This window comes from Eutrema salsugineum, unplaced genomic scaffold (assembly GCF_000478725.1).
Source record: "Eutrema salsugineum unplaced genomic scaffold, Eutsalg1_0 scaffold_5, whole genome shotgun sequence".
Lineage (NCBI taxonomy): Eukaryota > Viridiplantae > Streptophyta > Magnoliopsida > Brassicales > Brassicaceae > Eutrema > Eutrema salsugineum.
In genome coordinates this window covers 5,771,284-5,788,869 of record NW_006256612.1, presented here as the reverse complement: position 1 = coordinate 5,788,869, position 17,586 = coordinate 5,771,284, and the positions used below count along the sequence as shown (strand labels likewise).

General features: G+C 41.0%; 3 protein-coding genes across 4 annotated transcripts; 1 reads left to right on the top strand and 2 right to left on the bottom strand.

The window, feature by feature from the left end:
• Positions 1-22: 22 nt before the first annotated feature.
• On the bottom strand, positions 23-2,861 carry LOC18992309 (protein KINESIN LIGHT CHAIN-RELATED 3). The gene is made up of 3 exons (XM_006415690.2): positions 2,695-2,861; positions 478-2,295; positions 23-397 (listed from the first exon to the last, which is right to left on the bottom strand). Exons 2-3 carry the CDS (start codon positions 2,268-2,270, stop codon positions 196-198), a joined length of 1,995 nt encoding a protein of 664 aa, XP_006415753.1. The 5' UTR covers positions 2,271-2,295; positions 2,695-2,861; the 3' UTR covers positions 23-195.
• Positions 2,862-3,122: 261 nt separating this feature from the next.
• Positions 3,123-7,026, bottom strand: LOC18992308 (protein EXECUTER 2, chloroplastic). The gene is made up of 11 exons (XM_006415689.2): positions 6,602-7,026; positions 6,387-6,503; positions 6,234-6,299; positions 5,685-5,791; positions 5,524-5,605; positions 4,637-5,296; positions 4,343-4,469; positions 4,074-4,240; positions 3,907-3,981; positions 3,552-3,644; positions 3,123-3,469 (listed from the first exon to the last, which is right to left on the bottom strand). The coding sequence occupies exons 1-11, from the start codon at positions 6,920-6,922 to the stop codon at positions 3,368-3,370; spliced, it is 1,917 nt and encodes a 638-aa protein (XP_006415752.1). The 5' UTR covers positions 6,923-7,026; the 3' UTR covers positions 3,123-3,367.
• A 6,500-nt stretch (positions 7,027-13,526) lies between these two features.
• Positions 13,527-17,547, top strand: LOC18992307 (alpha-mannosidase I MNS5). 2 transcript variants are annotated; one of them, XR_002897999.1, is made up of 15 exons: positions 13,527-13,815; positions 14,147-14,189; positions 14,279-14,344; positions 14,412-14,473; positions 14,551-14,650; positions 14,862-15,044; positions 15,261-15,309; positions 15,432-15,611; positions 15,754-15,874; positions 15,990-16,071; positions 16,150-16,235; positions 16,320-16,420; positions 16,521-16,758; positions 16,844-16,909; positions 17,119-17,547. XR_002897999.1 is itself a non-coding variant. In XM_006415688.2 (15 exons), exons 1-15 carry the CDS (start codon positions 13,682-13,684, stop codon positions 17,344-17,346), a joined length of 1,728 nt encoding a protein of 575 aa, XP_006415751.1. In that variant the 5' UTR covers positions 13,527-13,681; the 3' UTR covers positions 17,347-17,543. The 2 variants fall into 2 exon arrangements, 1 of the variants encoding a protein (XP_006415751.1); XM_006415688.2 differs by having other exon boundaries at positions 16,521-16,662; positions 16,759-16,909; positions 17,119-17,543.
• The last annotated feature ends 39 nt before the right edge of the window (positions 17,548-17,586 follow it).

Here is a 17,586-nt window from a genome sequence, read left to right as displayed (position 1 = left end):
GAGATGAACATGAGTTGTCTCAAGTGGTAATGATCTTCTCATTAAACAATTAAAACAAATATGAGACTGTTATCCAAAGCACACCGGATTAAGACAATGAAAGGAAAACGCTTCCACAAACATAATCACAAAGACAAAAATTTATAATGAATGCACATTTCTATATATAGAAGAAAAAGTAAAACATATTATGTGTTAACGAAGAGCTGAGGAAGTCATGAGATCAGAATCAATTAGAGTCTGGAGTGATTTAGCTTTCCTTCCTGTAACCTTACCAGCTTCTTTCAAGAGTTGGACCAATCTTCTCTTCTCCTCTTCTGTTCCAGGATTCGCTGTCCCGAGCTTTTCCTCCCGAGCCCCAACCACATGTCCTAGCAACTCAATTGCATCATCCAACCTATATTCACAACAGAACCGAGGTTTGTTTGAGGCCAACAGGAGAGGAGGATGTATAAAAACAGAGATTAACACAAGTACCTGCCAGTTGCATCATAGGCTCCTGCAAGGTTGTTGTATACTCCAAGTGTTTCCGGGTGATACGGACCACATTCTTGTTCTAAAATACACTTGGCTTCTTCAAGCAACTCAACAGCCTCTTCTATCGCGTCCAGCTGAATGCAAGCTAAACCCATTTGGTTAAGTGCAATCCCGAAAAACGTTGATTGTTTCTTTCCTGTAGCACGTAGTTTTGATACAGCACTTTTGAATGTGTTGTATGACTCTATGTATTTCCCCATCATATAGTACAACACTCCAATTTGAGCTTCAATCCCTGCAATCATGATTTTCTGACCGGGAGAATCAGCGTATATCTTCAGCGCCTTTTGCAGCAAGGTTATAGCTTGTTCCACCTCGTTCATAGACTCACAAATCACTGATATATCTGTAAGACCACTTGCAATCTCTTCAGGAGAAATCTCTAGGTTATGTGACTCGTATATCCGAAGTGCATTATCACAGTACGACTTTGCTTCTCTAACTTTTCCTGTTCGGTTATAGAGATCAGCTAAACGGATATAAACTGAACCAACAGCTGGATGGTTCTCTCCTTTTGCTGTCTTCAGTGCCGTGAGAGATTTCTGGTATGCGCAAATCGCTTCATCAAACCGAGACAAAGACAAGTAGGAGTCACCAATGCTAGTATCAACAAAAGCAACCTCAGACTCTTGTCCATTTGCAGCCATGGCCATACTGGCTAATACCAAATGCTCGAGGGCATTCTCGTGATCTCCCTTAGTCTCACATATAAGACCCATGAGTCTTCTATCTGCCGCCTCTGCGGCTGAAGCTGGTAAACCGTTTTCTCTATGTATAGAAAGAGCCGTTTGGCAAACCTGCTCAGCCTCGTCAAACCGTAATGCTTGTACAAGAGCCTCGGCTAAGTATCTGCATGTTTCACCAACTCTTGGGTCGTTTTCTCCCAAAACCTTTTTCTGGACTTTCAATCCCTCGGTATAACACGACACTGAGTTCTCTAGCTGCCCCACCATAGCGTAAGTATCACCTAACTGCATCAGACCAGCAAATTTGGCTAGTGCGTGCTCTTCTCCCTCTTCGACCACTGGAATCTCAACTGAGCGCTGCAGAACCGGAATTGCGTCATTGTACTCCTTTAACTTACAATGAATCGCTGCTGTAACATGCAAACACATGATCCATTCTAAACATGGTTTCCCGTTATTCGCAGAAGCCTCAAACAACTTAGCTGCTCGAAGAGATAACTCGAGAGCTTTGTTGATATTTTCACCAGAGCTAACCAAGTTTCTCGCTTGGTTCAGTAGAAAACGTGCCAGCTCCACATTTTCAGATGATGGCTCTTCATTTCCATTTTGTAACTTGGTTCCGACTTTCTTCTTCCTCATGCCACCATTTTCCAAGTTCGATTTGTTGGCATTCTTCTTACCAACTTGTTTCTCCATATCCTTTGGCATGACTTCCAAATCTATCTTTGAAGAGTTTGGCTTAGTAGTACTTGCTGGTCTCATGAAATCAAACTCATCTGGCTTTTCCACTTCGTCTTCCTCTCCTTCATCTTCAGTTATATCTATATCTCGCATCTCTCCTAGAGCAAGATGTTGTAGATCAGAATCAATCTTTGACTCGTCACCAGATCCAAAGCTCTGCCTTGAAGGAGACTGATTAGAACTCTGCAATTCGCAGAGATTCTTACAGAGCTCCTCTATCGTTGCGTCAAACGCTTGATCCATACTAGAATGTTCCTTAAAATGTATGGAATCGCCATTTAACTCGTTAAAAGACGCTCCTTCCATTATTCCCTCCTAGTAAGACAGCTCTCTGCAGACGAAAACAGACACAATCATAAGCAAACATAATCAACGGAGCTGAAGAACTCAAAATCGGATGGGCAATTTCCAGGAAAAAGGAACCCTTTTTCCAAACAATGGGGAATTTGAAGCTCTGGAATTTGGAAAATCACAGAGAATAAAAAGAAAGTAGAAACATTTAATGATTCGGATTCTTGAAGAACGCATATGTTCCAGCCCAGAACATATCCCAAAATACGCAAATCGCTCGCTCATATAATCAATTTTGCATACCTTCGTTACGACACATTACCCAGCCATTGTAAGAAAAACAGGAGGCAATACCTTGTATTCAGAGATTAAATTGAAAACTAGCTAAAAGGAAATCAAAAGGGGACAAAGAGGGGAAACATAAAAACAAATTTCTAACCTCTTTAGGGGGGTTTGTGTCGGAATCGGATTCCTCGAAGGGAGACAGGAAATCTGAGAGAAGGGTAGTTGCAGAAATGATAATTGTAGAAATGGGTCGAAGCTGAGAGAGTTGAAATTTCAACTTTTTCGGTGGAATGTCAAAGAGGAAGGAGGAGCGGGAAGAGAGAGAAAAAAGTTAGAGGCTTTTCTTCTCTCTAAATGCCCGCCATGCTCCTCCTTTATTGCGCTGTCATTTCCTTTTCAACGAAAACTGTATTTTACTTCGAATGTCAAATCACCAACTCAGCTAAATTTGGAGAAACTGATTTTAGGAACAAAAGAGAACATGTAAAGTTATAAAAGATTATACTCCATGTAACATTTTTCTCTTTCAAGCGATTTACACAGACTTTAAGTATATAGTATTATTAGTATAGTAATTTTCTGTTAGTGTAGTTGATCATGTATAATTTACCAAATTGAATATCTAAACAGCTTCAAACCAGAAAACTACATCAAAAATCGGATAAAGAAACCTAGGTACCATCATCTTTCGGTTAGTAAGCTTTCTTTTAGCTTCCCATTCTAAACACTCTCGCAGTGATGTTGCTTTGACAATGTTGCGGCAAGTACTATATGAAGGAACAAAGTCAAACGACAAATATAGTTACAATGAAACGACGGCGTATTAGTCACTCAGGCAGTCTCAGACGGTTGAAGACGACCAAGAAACTCTTCTCAGGGCCAATATATAGGAATCCAAGGTCCGCACCCTTCACATATGGTCCCATTCCCTGATCACAGAAACCCCAAACCATTAAACCGCAAGACAAAGAAATGATGGTCGGCTCTATTGTGTTTCTATATATTATTTACCTTTCCATTGAGCTTTAAAAGCTGGCCCTCGACCCATTTTGGGTTTTTAAACCCAAAGTCTGCGATTCTTCCTTCTCCCATGTAACTCGCAAGCTGCATATACGTAAAAACATCTTCTGGATAAGCTTTCCATTAAATGTCAACATGGTTAAACCCGTGAAATGTCTTAAAGCTATTCTTTCAAGAGGAAATCAAAGATTGTTTTCGACTCTTGTTCTGATTATATGTTTAGCTTAAGCATGGTTCTGGATCTTTTATCGTTTTACATGTCTGACCACGAATTTTTTTTTTTTTGGGGTCAGCTTCTGTAGTTCTGATAAAACCAAAGCTCAGGAGATGAGGAAAGTGTCATTACCACTCCCATTTCCTCTGGGAACAATCCACGATCCCTCATGCGACTTCCCTTCCCAATCCTTGCACGAAATGTCACCTATCAATAATTTGTGACCTTATCTTAGATTCTTTATCCCATATAAAAAGGGTCATAATTTGACAAAAAAAACCATTAAAAAGAGGAATAACCTGGCCAGCCGGAACATTTGGATCCCCTGTCAGCTTCACAGCCTCAACATATTCAAAGAACTCAATATCTGAGGTGTTACTTTCCTCTGCATCAATCCAGTGGCCATACTTACGCTTAAGTTGTACTATCTCGGTGCCATAAGGTCCGAATGCACCGACATATAGGCCTGCACTTCAAATTCAGAACATATCCTGAGTTGAGTTGTACAAATACAATCTGAACCCATATCAAAAGAAAGAGAAAAACACTAATGCAAAACCAGGATTACCATCAAATGGGTCTAGGTCGCTTTCAGGAGTTATGATTCTATTAAATGTTGTATACTCAGAGAGCCGATTTCCTTTTTGTGCCTGATTTATAGCAAGCTTGACAATCTCACGGACATTTCTTGATACCTAGAACAATGATATCAGAATATATGCGTGACATCAGAATGCTACTTATGTCAAAAGGCTGTTAAACACATTTACGCGACAACATAGAGAGGTGTTAAATAAGAAAAAGCTTAATCTGATTTTGGAGTTCAGCTTTATAAAGAGCAGTGTAAATTCAAGGAATTCACCTTCAAAGAAGGTCTCTCTGGACCCCAGAACGCCTTGGCAACCTCTGCTGGCATCAGATCTGAAATTCCTTGAGTTGCTAGAGCTCTTACTTGTTCCTTGGACACTGTGCTTTTTCTTGTATCTATATCACTCTTCTTTCTTCCAGGAACATGCAAGACAAAGGAATCTTTTTCATTATCCGGTATATCTGCGGAAACACGGACAAACTCATCCTCGATAGAGGAATCCTCTGTGTTATGAAGAACCCCTCCTATGAAAACCTTAGTGTTTAAATGCTTTCCATTATCTGCACTATCCATAGATGCAATTTCTTCAATACTGTCATCATCTTCTTCTTCGTCAGCAGAACTAGTTTCCTCAATGCTTTCTCCGACCAGCTCTTCAACAGCATCATCACTGCCTACAATCTCTTCATCGAGGACTCTCAGTTTTAGCCCCGGGATTTTATCTTTTAGATATTTTATCACATTTTTAATCCCTTCTTCAGTTGGTTCCTCAGCATTTAGCTGTTTATCTTCTTTTTTATCCACTTTCACTTCATTTCCTCGTACATCTAGAATGGATGGGCTCTCAAGTGAGGTATTCGATGATTGCTTTGCACTTGAATAGGAATCCTCGGAAATGGATGGTTTTTGCTTGACATGTTGCAAATACACCACCTGTACACATGCAGATATACAAAACAGCTCGAAGGGGTTACTCGGTGCTATTTTAAAAAGAAAAGAGGCATCTACATTTATAAAACTTCAGAGAAGGAACAAAAAAACTCAAGGGTAATCAGAATAGCGATTATGTAACGGTATTCTTCCACAAGATACATTTATAAGGACATACTGATACCAGAACTTCTAAACTTAAATTTACAAATGTGTTGTGCTTAAATTACCTGCATAACGTATCCTCCGTCGGTGTCTTTAACAACAAAAATCTCAAACAGAGGTGTCCCAGCCGCTTCATTCACCAGCTGTCTGTACGACGCAGTTATCAGAATCCATCACCACTAGCAATTGAAAAAGGACTAGAATCCTGAGTAAAACATGCTCTCACCTGGGACTGTAACTCTTGCCAATAAACCTACCAACACCTGGAGTTATGCGTACAATTCTGCCAAATGGTTCCCCGGAATCTTGAGGATAACAAACCCACCAACCCACCTACACAGACATCAGAAACGTGATGATGCTTTGAAATTCTAAAACAACCTATGTCCAGATAAAAGCATAGATTCTCGGCTACAGGTTCGTGGAGTTATATGAAGCCATTCTTACAAATCATCACTTATGTCAGGAAACATATACTCCTACAACTAACCTTAACTACCTCAATAGTTTATAGGCATGAAACATTCTTTGCATCCTTTATAAAGCTTAAGAAATCTTCTAATTTTTGGCTTTTTTCTTGATTTAGGTGTGTAGGTGTCATCTAGGACTATCAAGCAAGCGTAGAAACACTTATTAGATTGCATTAAGACCTTCAAGGAATTTCAAGAAAAGAAATGACCTTGCAACACTTAAAAATGTTTGTGAAATCTTATACTTGTTATTTTACAAGCTTAGCAAGAAAGAAGAAAATATGAAGAATGGCGAATAAAATTACCAGTCCACTTCCTGTCTGTCTACATAGCCTGGAAGCATCATGGTAACGCTCTTCTCGTATTGCAGTCTGCGAGGAAGCTATTATCATACATAAGCAAAGAAGATAACACAAGAATTTGATGTTATCAAAAAAAGTCCAGACAACACATATCACCTGTAACTGGCCCATGATCTCAGCGACAGCATCATTCACAGTGGCTTCTCCAATAGCTTTTTTCAACTTTGCTGCTTCTTCAAAGTCTTCTTTTTCGATGGCCTCTTCAAGTTGAAGCTGTTAGATAAGCTAGAAGACTCCAAAATTAGGAATTTATTTACAAGCAACCGATATTAGGGGGTAACACCAAAGGACCGAGTTTAGATGGATAGAACCTTGAGAAGAGAAACTAAGCTATCGATTTCTTCAATCTCGGAGAAGTGTCGATTCCAACGATCCCAATCCCACTTATCATCAGAAGAACTGGTCTCAGGGCCATCAACGGCGGCGCAATTGCGCAGACAGGTCAAAGATGCTTTTTTAGGGTTCCGGGTTGTTGTAGGAGAAGCGAAGGAGTGTGATAACCCGACAGATACGCAGAAATTCGTGCGTTTATTGATCGAGAGCTCATGATTTGGAGATTTCGGATTGAGGAAAATGTGAAATTTAGGAACGGAGATTCTTTGTCCGATAACACATGGGTGAGTTGTCGCCATGTGTGGAGGTTCTGGTGTTGTGCTTCGCCGGGAAACTCTTACCGAACTGAGAGGCTCTTGGTCTGGTTCGACCGCTCCCGACGTGTGTGGATAGGGGGAGGAATAGTCTGATGATTTTGTTGTACACTTGCGAATTTTATCATTTTTTTATACCAAAAAAAAATTAACAAAGTGGAGCATTATTCTTTTAAAATTAAATCTAAACCCAAAACCAATCCTAAATCCTAAAAATACAACCCAATTCTCTAAATCCTAAAAATACAACCCAATTCTAAATCCTAAAAATACAACCCGATTCTAAATCCTGATTTTAAGAAATAAAATCCTTAATCTGTTGTGAAAACTTAGAAACTTTATTAATCACTGGAATGTATATATAGAGTACATAGGGAATCTAGGTTAAGTACAATGCCCTGATGAGCCTAATGGGCCGGTATAAGAGTCCATATATGATATGTGTTATAACACTCCCCCTTGGACGAGTGAACCGGGTCAGCTACTCAATCGGGATCTCGATAATGCGCTGGGGAATGTTGCCTCATTAAAACCTTACCAGGAAAAACCCAGTGGGACAAAACCATGGTGAAGGAAAAAGAGTACAACACGCATTACTCCCCCTGATTGTAGCATCACTGCAGATCTCTAAGTCTATACATTCCTATCTGTTTGACGAGCTTCCGGTGTGTTGAAGTAGGCAATGATTTGGTGAAGAGGTCAGCTGAATTCTCACTGGATCGGACCTGCTGAACGCTGAGAGTGCCGTCCTTCTGCCAGTCTGAGGTTGAGAAGAACTTTGGTAGAATGTGCTTCGTCCGATCTCCTTTGATATATCCTTCCTTGAGCTGAGCTATGCATGCCGCGTTGTCTTCATACATCACCGTGGGCTGTGTGTCTTCGTCCATACCACAATCTCTGCGGATGTGCTGAGTCATAGAGCGCAGCCAGACGCATTCCCTACTAGCCTCATGAATGGCTAGGATTTCAGCATGGTTTGATGAAGTGGCAGTGAGTGTCTGCTTCATTGATCTCCAAGAGATGGCTGTTCCTCCATGCGTAAAAACGTAGCCAGTTTGAGACTTGGCAGTGTGCGGATCTGATAGATATCCTGCATCGGCGAAGCCGACTAACCCATCTTTATTTTGGTTAGTATAGAAGAGTCCTAAGTCTTGAGTACCTCGAAGGTATCTTAGGAGATGTTTTATACCGTTCCAGTGCCTCTGAGTTGGAGATGAACTATATCGAGCGAGGAGGTTCACGGCGAAACATATGTCTGGTCTAGTGTGACTAGCCAGGTACATTAACGCTCCTACAGCACTGAGGTATGGCTTTTCAGGACCAAGGATTTCTTCATCATCCTTTTTGGGACCAAGAGGGTCATCACTTAAGCTTCTAACTACCATTGGGCTGGTCAATGGGTGAGCTTGGTCCATATTAAATCGCTTGAGTACCTTTTCGATATAAGCCGATTGATGCACAAGGATTCCTCCTTTGATGTACTCAAGTTGTAATCCCAAACAGTACTTTGTTTTGCCTAGGTCTTTCATTTCGAATTCTGCTTTTAAGCAGTCGACTGTTTGGGAGATCTCACCAGATGTTCCGAGGATGTTTAGATCATCCACGTATACTGCTATGATTACAAATCCTTTGTTTGAGTACTTCTTGATGAAGATGCATGGACTGATGGGGTCATTTTTGTAGCCTTCTTTGATGAGGTAATCGCTGAGGCGGTTGTACCACATACGCCCACTTTGTTTCAGTCCATACAAGGATTTGTTCAGCCTGATGCAGTATTGATCTCGAGATGCATTTTTGTCTTTTAGTTCAATGCCATCTGGGAGTCTCATATATATTTCGTTGTCCAGGGGCCCATAGAGATATGCGGTTACAACATCCATTAACCGCAGATCAAGATTTTCTCTTATGGCCAGACTTATGAGGAATCGGAATGTTGTTGCATCCACCACTGGAGAATAAGTCTCCTCATAATCGATTCCGGGTCTCTGTGAGAATCATTGTGCTACAAGCCGTGCTTTGTATCGAACGACTTCACCAAGTTCGTTCCTTTTGCGCACAAAGACCCATTTGTGGCCCACTGGCTTGATGTGTGATGGGGTCCGGATGATCGGACCGAACACGTTTATGAGTTTGAGACTCTTTAACTCCACGTTTATGGCTTCTTTCCATTTTAGCCAATCTGTTCGATGTGTACACTGTGTTATTGACGTGGGTTCTAGATCCTCTTGCGTGAGCGCAACATCAAGTGCTACTTTGTATGCAAAGAGTGCATTTAAGTCGACTTCTTTTCGATTCCATTGTATTCTGGACATATTGTAATTGATGGAGATCTCATTGTTATCTTCTGAACCTGGAGATTCGGCGTCCCGAACTTCCATTGAGGGTTCATTAGATTGAGTCTCAGCCGCGGCTATGTCTGATATTGCAGGAATCCCGGTTTCGGTTATTGCACCTTTCTTTGATTTCCGGGGATTCTTATCTTTGGAACCGAGAGGTCTGCCCCGTTTGAGACGTGGTGCAGACTCTGTAGCAACTTGGGTCTGTCCCGTTGGGACAGCTATTCGTACTGGTGCATTACAAGCTGGGATGTACGATTTGGTTACTTTGGTCGGGTCAGCAAAGGAATCTGGCAATTGATTAGCTAGCTTTTGATAATGAATAATCTTTTGGATCTCTGAATCACATTCTAGAGTCCGAGGATCTTGCCAATTTAATGATGTTTGATTCCATGAAAGATCTTTGACCAGCTTGTTTGTCTCACCACCTAAAGAGGGATATACCGATTCATCGAATTGGCAATCCGCATATCTGGCCTTGAAGAGATCTCCAGTGGTTGGCTCGAGATATCTTATGATGGTGGGAGAGTCAAAACCAACATATATTCCCATCCTTCTTTGAGGTCCCATTTTGGTTCGATGTGGTGGAGCAATGGGTACATATACTGAACACCCAAATGTTTTGAGATGGGAGATGTCTGGCTCATGACCCGAGAGTAGTTGGGATGGGGAATATTTGTGTTCACTAGATGGCCGGATGCGTATGAGTTCAGCAGCATGTAATACTGCATGTCCCCATGCTGAGACCGGGAGCTTTGATCTCATGAGTAATGGTCGGGCTATCCATTGAATGCATTTAATGAATGATTCAGCCAATCCATTTTGAGTATGGACATGTGCTACAGGATGTTCCACGGTTACCCCCATGGCCATACAGTAGTCATTAAACGCTTGTGAGGTAAATTCACCAGCATTGTCAAGGCGGATAGTCTTTAGTGGGAAGTCAGGGAAATGAGCCCGCAATTTGATGATTTGGGCCAAGAACCTAGCGAAGGCTTGGTTCCGAGAGGACAAGAGACAAACATATGACCAACGGATCGATGCGTCTGTAAGGACCATGAAGTACCGGAATGGTCCGGAAGATGGATGTATAGGTCCACAGATATCGCCCTGGATTCTTTCTAGGAAATGAAGTGTTTGTTTAGAGATTTTAACTGGTGAAGGCCGAGTGATCAATTTGCCTTGAGAACAAGCTGTGCACATGAGGTGTTGAGGATAAGCTCGGTTTTCTTTGAGGGTATGCCCTTGAGAGTTTTGAATTAGTTTACGCATCATATTTGCACCGGGATGACCGAGCCGGTCGTGCCAAATAGTATAATCAGTAAACCGGGCTTTGAGAGTGGTATTAGCTTCAATCATACTGACTTTAGCATGGTAAAGTCCAGTAGAGAGCGCGGGTATGGTTTCGAGGATTTGTTTATGGCCGTCTACGGTTTTAGTGACTAGGAGGGATTCTTTGTTCCCTTGACCTTGGGTTTCTATGTGGAAACCATTCTGTCTTATATCCTTGAAGCTCAGAAGATTTCTCTTCGAACTAGGAGAATATAGAGCATCTGGTATTTCAAGTTGTGTGCCATTTGATAGCAACACATAGGCATGGCCATATCCTTCGATAAGATTTGAGGGACCCGCGATGGTGCTAATATTTGCGGTTTGATAGGTTAGGTTTATGAAGTAACTTTTGTTTCTTAAGATAGTGTGGCTGGATCCACTATCTACGACTATGGTTTCCATTTGCTGGTGTGCTTCATTATGAATAGAAGATAGAATTCAGTATTGAGGAATTCAGAAAATGTGATAAATCATAAAGTAAAGCAGTGTCTGAGAATAAAGGCAAATGGAAAAAAAATGAAACAAATCCCAAAATGAAAAAAAAATAAAGAACAAAATCAAATTGTATCAGAGTTTCAGATGATTGAATTAATCGAGGAGATCAGCTGTTTCATAGTCCATGGGGTCGGTCTGCTCGTTTGTGGTGTTCTCATCATCAAGGAGGTCGTCACCTTCCAGGTTAGCAGCATCGACTGGCTGAGTCATGTTGGCTTCAGCAGGAGCTTTTCCGTACTTCTGGTATAGATCGCAGTGGATCTTGGGGGTGCGACATTGCTTTGTTGGGTGGTTGAACATCCCACATCTGGTACAAGCAGAGTGATCGGGGTTGGTGTGGCGGGTCGGCTTGGTGATGCCTCGACCACGACCAGGACCATAACTGAGGTTAGGTCGGTTGCCACGACCATGTCTGCGTCCACGTCTTCCACGCCCATGTCCTCGGCCATTACCACGTCCATTACCACGTCCACGGCGGTGATCTGAGGATCTATCGGGTTGAACATGGTAGGACTCTTGACGAGAAGCTGGGACAGGAGCCGATCCCGGGGGCCTCATAGCGCTGTTTCTCATAAGCAGCTGGTTATTCTTCTCAGCGAGGAGAAGACAGGACAACAAGTCTTCGTACAATGTGTGTTTCATTGCACGGTATTGTTGTTGGAGCACAACATTCTCTGTGCTGAATGTGGATAATGTTTTCTCGAGAAGATCATTATCTGTCACATCCTCGCCACAGAGTTTCCGGATGGCAACAATACGAAAGAGTTCGTTGTTGTAATCATCTACGGATTTGTAGTCCTGGAACCGAAGGTTTTTCCAGTCGAAATCTGCCTGAGGCAACTGGACCATTTTCTGATGGTCATATCGCTTTTTCAGCGCTTGCCACAATTCAAGTGGATTCTCAAGAGTGAGATATTGCTGCTTAAGGCTCGGGGCCAGATGATGGCGTATGTGACATATCGCCTGAGACTGTCCCTTACGGGATGCGGTGCTACCGTCGGTAATACACGCATCGAGTTCTTTCGATGCAAGGAACAAGCGCATGTCTAGGGCCCACTCGAGGTAGTTATCCCCGGAGACGTGAAGGGCCTCGAATTCACATTTCTGAATGTTTGACATCTGAAACATGAGATTGATTTTGTTAGGGATTGTTTTGAGAAAATTTTGAATGCTGATGATGAAACTTTCTATTTTGAGAATATTTCTATTTTAGGAAAGTTTCTAAATTTGGAAAGTTTCTAATTTGGGTAATTTTCTAAATGAGGAAAGTTTCTATGTCGGGAAAATTTCTATATGAGGAAAGTTTTTATATGAGGAAACTTTCTATTAGAGGGAACTTTCTCGGAAATAGTAAATTTTAAAGGGTATGGTTTTAGTTACCCCGAACATGATGTCGGTTTAATAGCTGTGATTTAATCGGTTAAAGCCGAATATAATTTCGGTTAATGAGAACCAGGTTTAGCCGGTTTTAGGCGTTTTAGGAGGAACCCTAGGGGAGCCGAATATGATTAGGGTTTTATCTAGGGTTTTAACGGTTTGGAAAACATATTTTGGATGTGATTTCGAGATCTATAGGATCTGTGGTCGATTTTTTTTTTTTTTTTTTTTTAGGGTTTTGAAGTGTTTAAACAACAGGTTCTATGGCTCTCAGTTTTAGAAGATACCTTTTCCACCTTTGGATTTCTGACAGGCTAATGAAACTAGGAGCTAATAGACCTCAGTTAGCCGCTACAAATTCCAAGGATTGATCACCAAAACTGGAGAAGCTGCTGGTTGAAGAAGGAAAAACTCGGATCTGGTTTTTTTTTTCGGTTGATCGTCGTGTACTGTAAGTGTGCGTGAGGGCGCGTCCGACGTTGGATCGACAAACGGTTTTCACCAGTAGATTCGTCTCGTCGAGGGCTTCGATTTGATATGTAGATCGTCTTCTGGTTCCTCACGGTTTGGAAGATATGCGTCTTTTAAGTTTCGACTTGCTTTTAGGGTTTTGGTGGTGGCCGGATTTATTAGGGTTTTTCGCTCAGAGAGTCTTATCGTGCTGATAACGTGTTGTGAAAACTTAGAAACTTTATTAATCACTGGAATGTATATATAGAGTACATAGGGAATTTAGGTTAAGTACAATGCCCTGATGAGCCTAATGGGCCGGTATAAGAGTCCATATATGATATGTGTTATAACATAATTATATAACTGTGTATTTTTTAAAAAAATAACTCGATATAAATCTTTTTAATTTTGAATGAATTGAGTCAAAGACTCAAAATCTGGAGATTTTATTAAAAAAATAACAAAAAACCAAAATCTCCTAAAATCCTTCAAGTCAATGGCTGAAGTTTTTTTTTTTACTCTCGTAAAAATGGCAATATTAATATTAATAAACTGTAAGAAGAGAACGCCCATATAGAGAAGAAATCGGCAGACAAAAAAAATAGCGTTGGCTCTGTGCATCTTAGCTGCCGATTCGAGATTAGACGCAGCGAAGAAGCGTCTCTTCGTGGATGGGATGATGAATGCACATTTCCTCCTCCTATCATCTCTTTTGATTTGATCGGCTTCTTCTTCTTCCACAGCTTTCATCATGTTTCGCCCTCTCAATCCCAAGCATGTATTCCTCTGCTTCCTTATCTCTTTCGCCTTCTTCATCGATCCCTCCTCCTTGCAGCGTCTCGACGACGCCAAGAAGAAACAAATGCGAGAGAAAGTCCGCGAGATGTAAGCAGCGTCTGTGTGTGTTTGGTCTCTCAATACTTCACATCACTAATTTGATATCATTGAATTTTAGCTGATTATCCATTTCTGCTCCCTCCCACCGAATTTATGTATGGGATTAGGTAAACATGGTTTGCTCCTATTCAAGCTCATCCTTCTGGGTTTCGCCTTTTTGGCTCCCTCGTAATAGATTGTGTCTTAAATGTGGTCGATACCAGATCCTCATCCCATTGAATGCTTCAGAAGGATAGAATAAGCGAGAAAGAACAAAGAAGAGAGCATGCAAAATAGTGTTATCGATGACGATTTCATACTTGATCATCTTGTTTTACAGGTTCTATCATGCATATGACAACTACATGACTTACGCATTTCCGGTTAGTGAACTACTTCAAGCTTATCATTATGAGTTGATGAATTCTGACTGCTGTGTTTCTGAGTCCCATTACGTTCTGAATTCTAACAGCATGATGAGCTAAAGCCTCTTACAAAAAGTTTCACAGACTCCCTCAGTGAGCTTGGAAATCTGAAGGTAACTTACTAGCTCTTCCATAAACGATTTGACGCAGAAGCTTGACTCCAAGATTTCTGATTTCCAGCTTGAACACCTGCCAACAGATTATAGTGGATCAGCTGTTACACTTGTTGAGTCCTTGTCCAGGTAATTTTATGCAAATGTGAAAGCATTCCGTGAGTGGTTTTTCAATACCAGTTTGACATGATTCTCCTTTGTCCCAGCCTTGCTATATTGGGAAACAAGACAGAATTCGAAAAGGGGATTCACTGGCTCTCAGAGAATCTAACATTCGATATTGATGCACGGGTCAACCTTTTTGAGGTAAAATGTAATCCAGGAGCTTAGTTTATTTGCTCTTTGGTGTGATTATAGTTTCAGTAATGGTCAAACTTAGTTCTTTTTATGACTTCTTTGATATAAAGTCAAATTCTGTTGAAGTTTCCTTCAAGAAGCTGGAGGTGTCCTCGAGTTCCATAAATGAGTTTACTCGCACTTGACAGTTCTAACTGGTTGTTTTGCTTCTGATCTGTAGTGCAATATAAGACTTCTTGGAGGACTTATCTCTGCTCATCTTCTTGCAATTGATCCAACTAATAGGTTGATTCAGGGGTCCTACAACAATCAGCTTCTTCGATTATCTGAAGATCTTGGAAAACGCTTTTTACCAGCGTTTGAAACACCCACAGGGTTACCGTATGCATGGATTAATTTGAAGGTACTGAAATGTTACTTATGGAATGCGCTTAAACTAATTTTTACTTGAATGCATCTGAAATTCTGGGTATCTAATGTGAAAAGGAACAGCCACTTTGATGGTTTTCATTCAATTAGTATTTAAAGGTTTCCGCGGTCTTACCTGCTAAAGTTTGAGCTCGCTCTTCTAGTTTTCTTGGAAACGGAATTTTTGACCCCAAGTAATATCTTTGGGCAGAATGGAGTAATGGAGAATGAGACAACAGAAACAAGCACTTCAGGGTGTGGTATGTATCTTGTTGTTGTTCTTTTACATCTTAGTGGCAAATAAACACAGATATTTTTCTATGAAGAAACTAGTTTTTTGAATGTGATGATGGAATTTATAGATATGCATTTTACACTTTAGGTTCTCTCATTCTTGAAATGGGAGCATTATCACGGCTCACTGGCGACCCTAGATTTGAATCAGCTGCACTACGTGCGCTTCGTCAGCTGTGGAGGATGCGCAGTTCGTTAGATCTGCTTGGGACGACATTAGATGTGGTAACTGGGAAATGGCTAGAGTACTCCTCCAGCATTGGAGCTGGTATGTTGTTCATTTTCAGAGGAATTCTATTTGTTTATCCAAGAGACAGCTGCAAAATTATTTTACTTATAATGTGTTGAATTAACTTGTGCCTTAGGTTAATGTGGCTCTGATGTGTAGTTTCCTTTTTGTTCTTTTGAAGGTGTTGACTCCTTCTATGAATACCTCTTGAAGGCTTATATTCTTTTTGGAAAAGAAGATTACTGGCGAATGTTTCGTTCTGCTTATCTGGCATCTCAGAAGTACTTCAGACATGGGCCTTGGTAATATACTAGCCTGAAGAAACGTACTTCCACAATCTCCATTATGTCATTAAGTATTCTAATAGGCCCAACTGGAAGTTGCTAGATGTAGTAATCAATTTATTACCTGATTTAGGTATCATGAAGCTAATATGTGGAGTGGGAAGCCAACTTATTGGCAGCTCACAAGTCTTCAGGCGTTTTGGCCTGGTCTCCAGGTATAATGAATTAATGCCATAGAGAGAACAGTTGAAATAGGGATATCCTGGTTGTCATTCTCAAGTTCTTACTATTAGGTTCTTGTTGGGGATATCGCAGCTGCAAATTCATCGCACCGGGAGTTTTTCCATGTATGGGAGAGGTTTGGTGTATTACCTGAGAGGTATGCATTCAGTTGTTGGCTTTGTACGTGCAATCTTTTTCAGTTGGTGTTTGAGCTAAAGACGCTGAACGAATCTTTGTTCAGGTATTTACTGGATCATCAAATGATACATCCGACTGAGAAGTACTATCCACTACGTCCTGAATTAGCAGAATCAACATTCTACCTGTACCAAGCTACAAAAGGTTTTTGCTTTTTCTTGTAATTGTCTCACCCTGAATGTTTATTATGTGAAGCACCAAATTTTAGGCAACCTCCGTTGACAATGGATCTCTCTTCTTGCAGATCCATGGTACCTAGACGTTGGTGAAACAATGGTGAAATCCCTTAATCTGTACACGAAGGTTGCAGGGGGTTTTGCAAGTGTTAGAGATGTGACAACCATGCAACTGGAAGATCATCAGCACAGTTTTTTTCTCGCTGAAACGTGAAATTACCATTCACTTCCGTGCACGTAATTCTTTTCTTACCATACAACGTCAGAACTCAGAACATCATATTGGTTGTTATCTCACGTTCGCAGGTGCAAGTACTTATATCTCCTGTTCGATGATTCATTCGTGGCCAAAAGGAATTATATATTTACAACCGAGGGCCATCCTATACAGGTTATGAGCTCCTGGCATGAGAAACTACCAGAAAGTTACTTCTCAGGCAACTGGACGTTTTCAAAGGTCTGTCTCTTGTTCCAGCTCTATCAATTTGGAAGAAATAAGACTTATGCATAGTTTACACTGCCTATTCAATGTGCCTGAGCAGTTAGGAAGAACAGCAATGCTATTTTTTCAGTTAGACAAAAAGGCATGCATTAAACGAATCCAATAGTCATGCATTATTAGTCATTTCTCTGCTCCTGCTAAACTAGTCATTTACAAATTTGCAGAGTGGAGCATGGGAAAGTCGAGCAAGCGCATTGTCAATGCAAGTCTGTCCATCGATTGCTCCCAACTCTAGACGACCTGAGCAACACAGAGAGAGTGCTTGTCATGTTCCTGATGAGAAAATGGATCATAGGTGTTGGAGCAACAAAGAGTGTGGAGTTGACGCCACTACTTGTAGACAAAGATCGTGCAGCGGGGTTGGATTCTGCGGCTTGTGGAATCCCTTATAAGTTATATACAACTTCTGACTTAAAACAGAATACATGGCTTTGAGTTTCAGTAAATGAAAGAGGTGGGGCTTATAAATACAGAATGTTCAAGTACTATAGAGAGACAAGTTTTGGTGGACGGAAAATATAGTTATTGAATGATGATGTTTTATCATTTCTAAGTGTTATCAGATCTCGGCATGGATTTCTAATTACTTGGGAAGATCAACCCTTGGACGATTAACATAAAACTTGTCATTT

What these genes read in the sequence shown, in the direction of transcription:
- LOC18992309 (XM_006415690.2), bottom strand. Translation starts at nt 2,270, where the DNA reads ATGGAAGGAGCGTCTTTTAACGAGTTAAATGGCGATTCCATACATTTT. An exon ending in GCCTATGATGCAACTGGCAG is followed by an intron (nt 398 to 477) that starts GTACTTGTGTTA and finishes TTGTGAATATAG; the next exon opens with GTTGGATGATGCAATTGAGT.
- LOC18992307 (XM_006415688.2), top strand. Translation starts at nt 13,682, where the DNA reads ATGTTTCGCCCTCTCAATCCCAAGCATGTATTCCTCTGCTTCCTTATC. An exon ending in CACGGGTCAACCTTTTTGAG is followed by an intron (nt 14,651 to 14,861) that starts GTAAAATGTAAT and finishes TCTGATCTGTAG; the next exon opens with TGCAATATAAGACTTCTTGG. An exon ending in GCAACTGGACGTTTTCAAAG is followed by an intron (nt 16,910 to 17,118) that starts GTCTGTCTCTTG and finishes ACAAATTTGCAG; the next exon opens with AGTGGAGCATGGGAAAGTCG.
- LOC18992308 (XM_006415689.2), bottom strand. Translation starts at nt 6,922, where the DNA reads ATGGCGACAACTCACCCATGTGTTATCGGACAAAGAATCTCCGTTCCT. An exon ending in CAAATGTTCCGGCTGGCCAG is followed by an intron (nt 3,982 to 4,073) that starts GTTATTCCTCTT and finishes AATTATTGATAG; the next exon opens with GTGACATTTCGTGCAAGGAT. An exon ending in TCCCAGAGGAAATGGGAGTG is followed by an intron (nt 3,645 to 3,906) that starts GTAATGACACTT and finishes ACGTATATGCAG; the next exon opens with CTTGCGAGTTACATGGGAGA.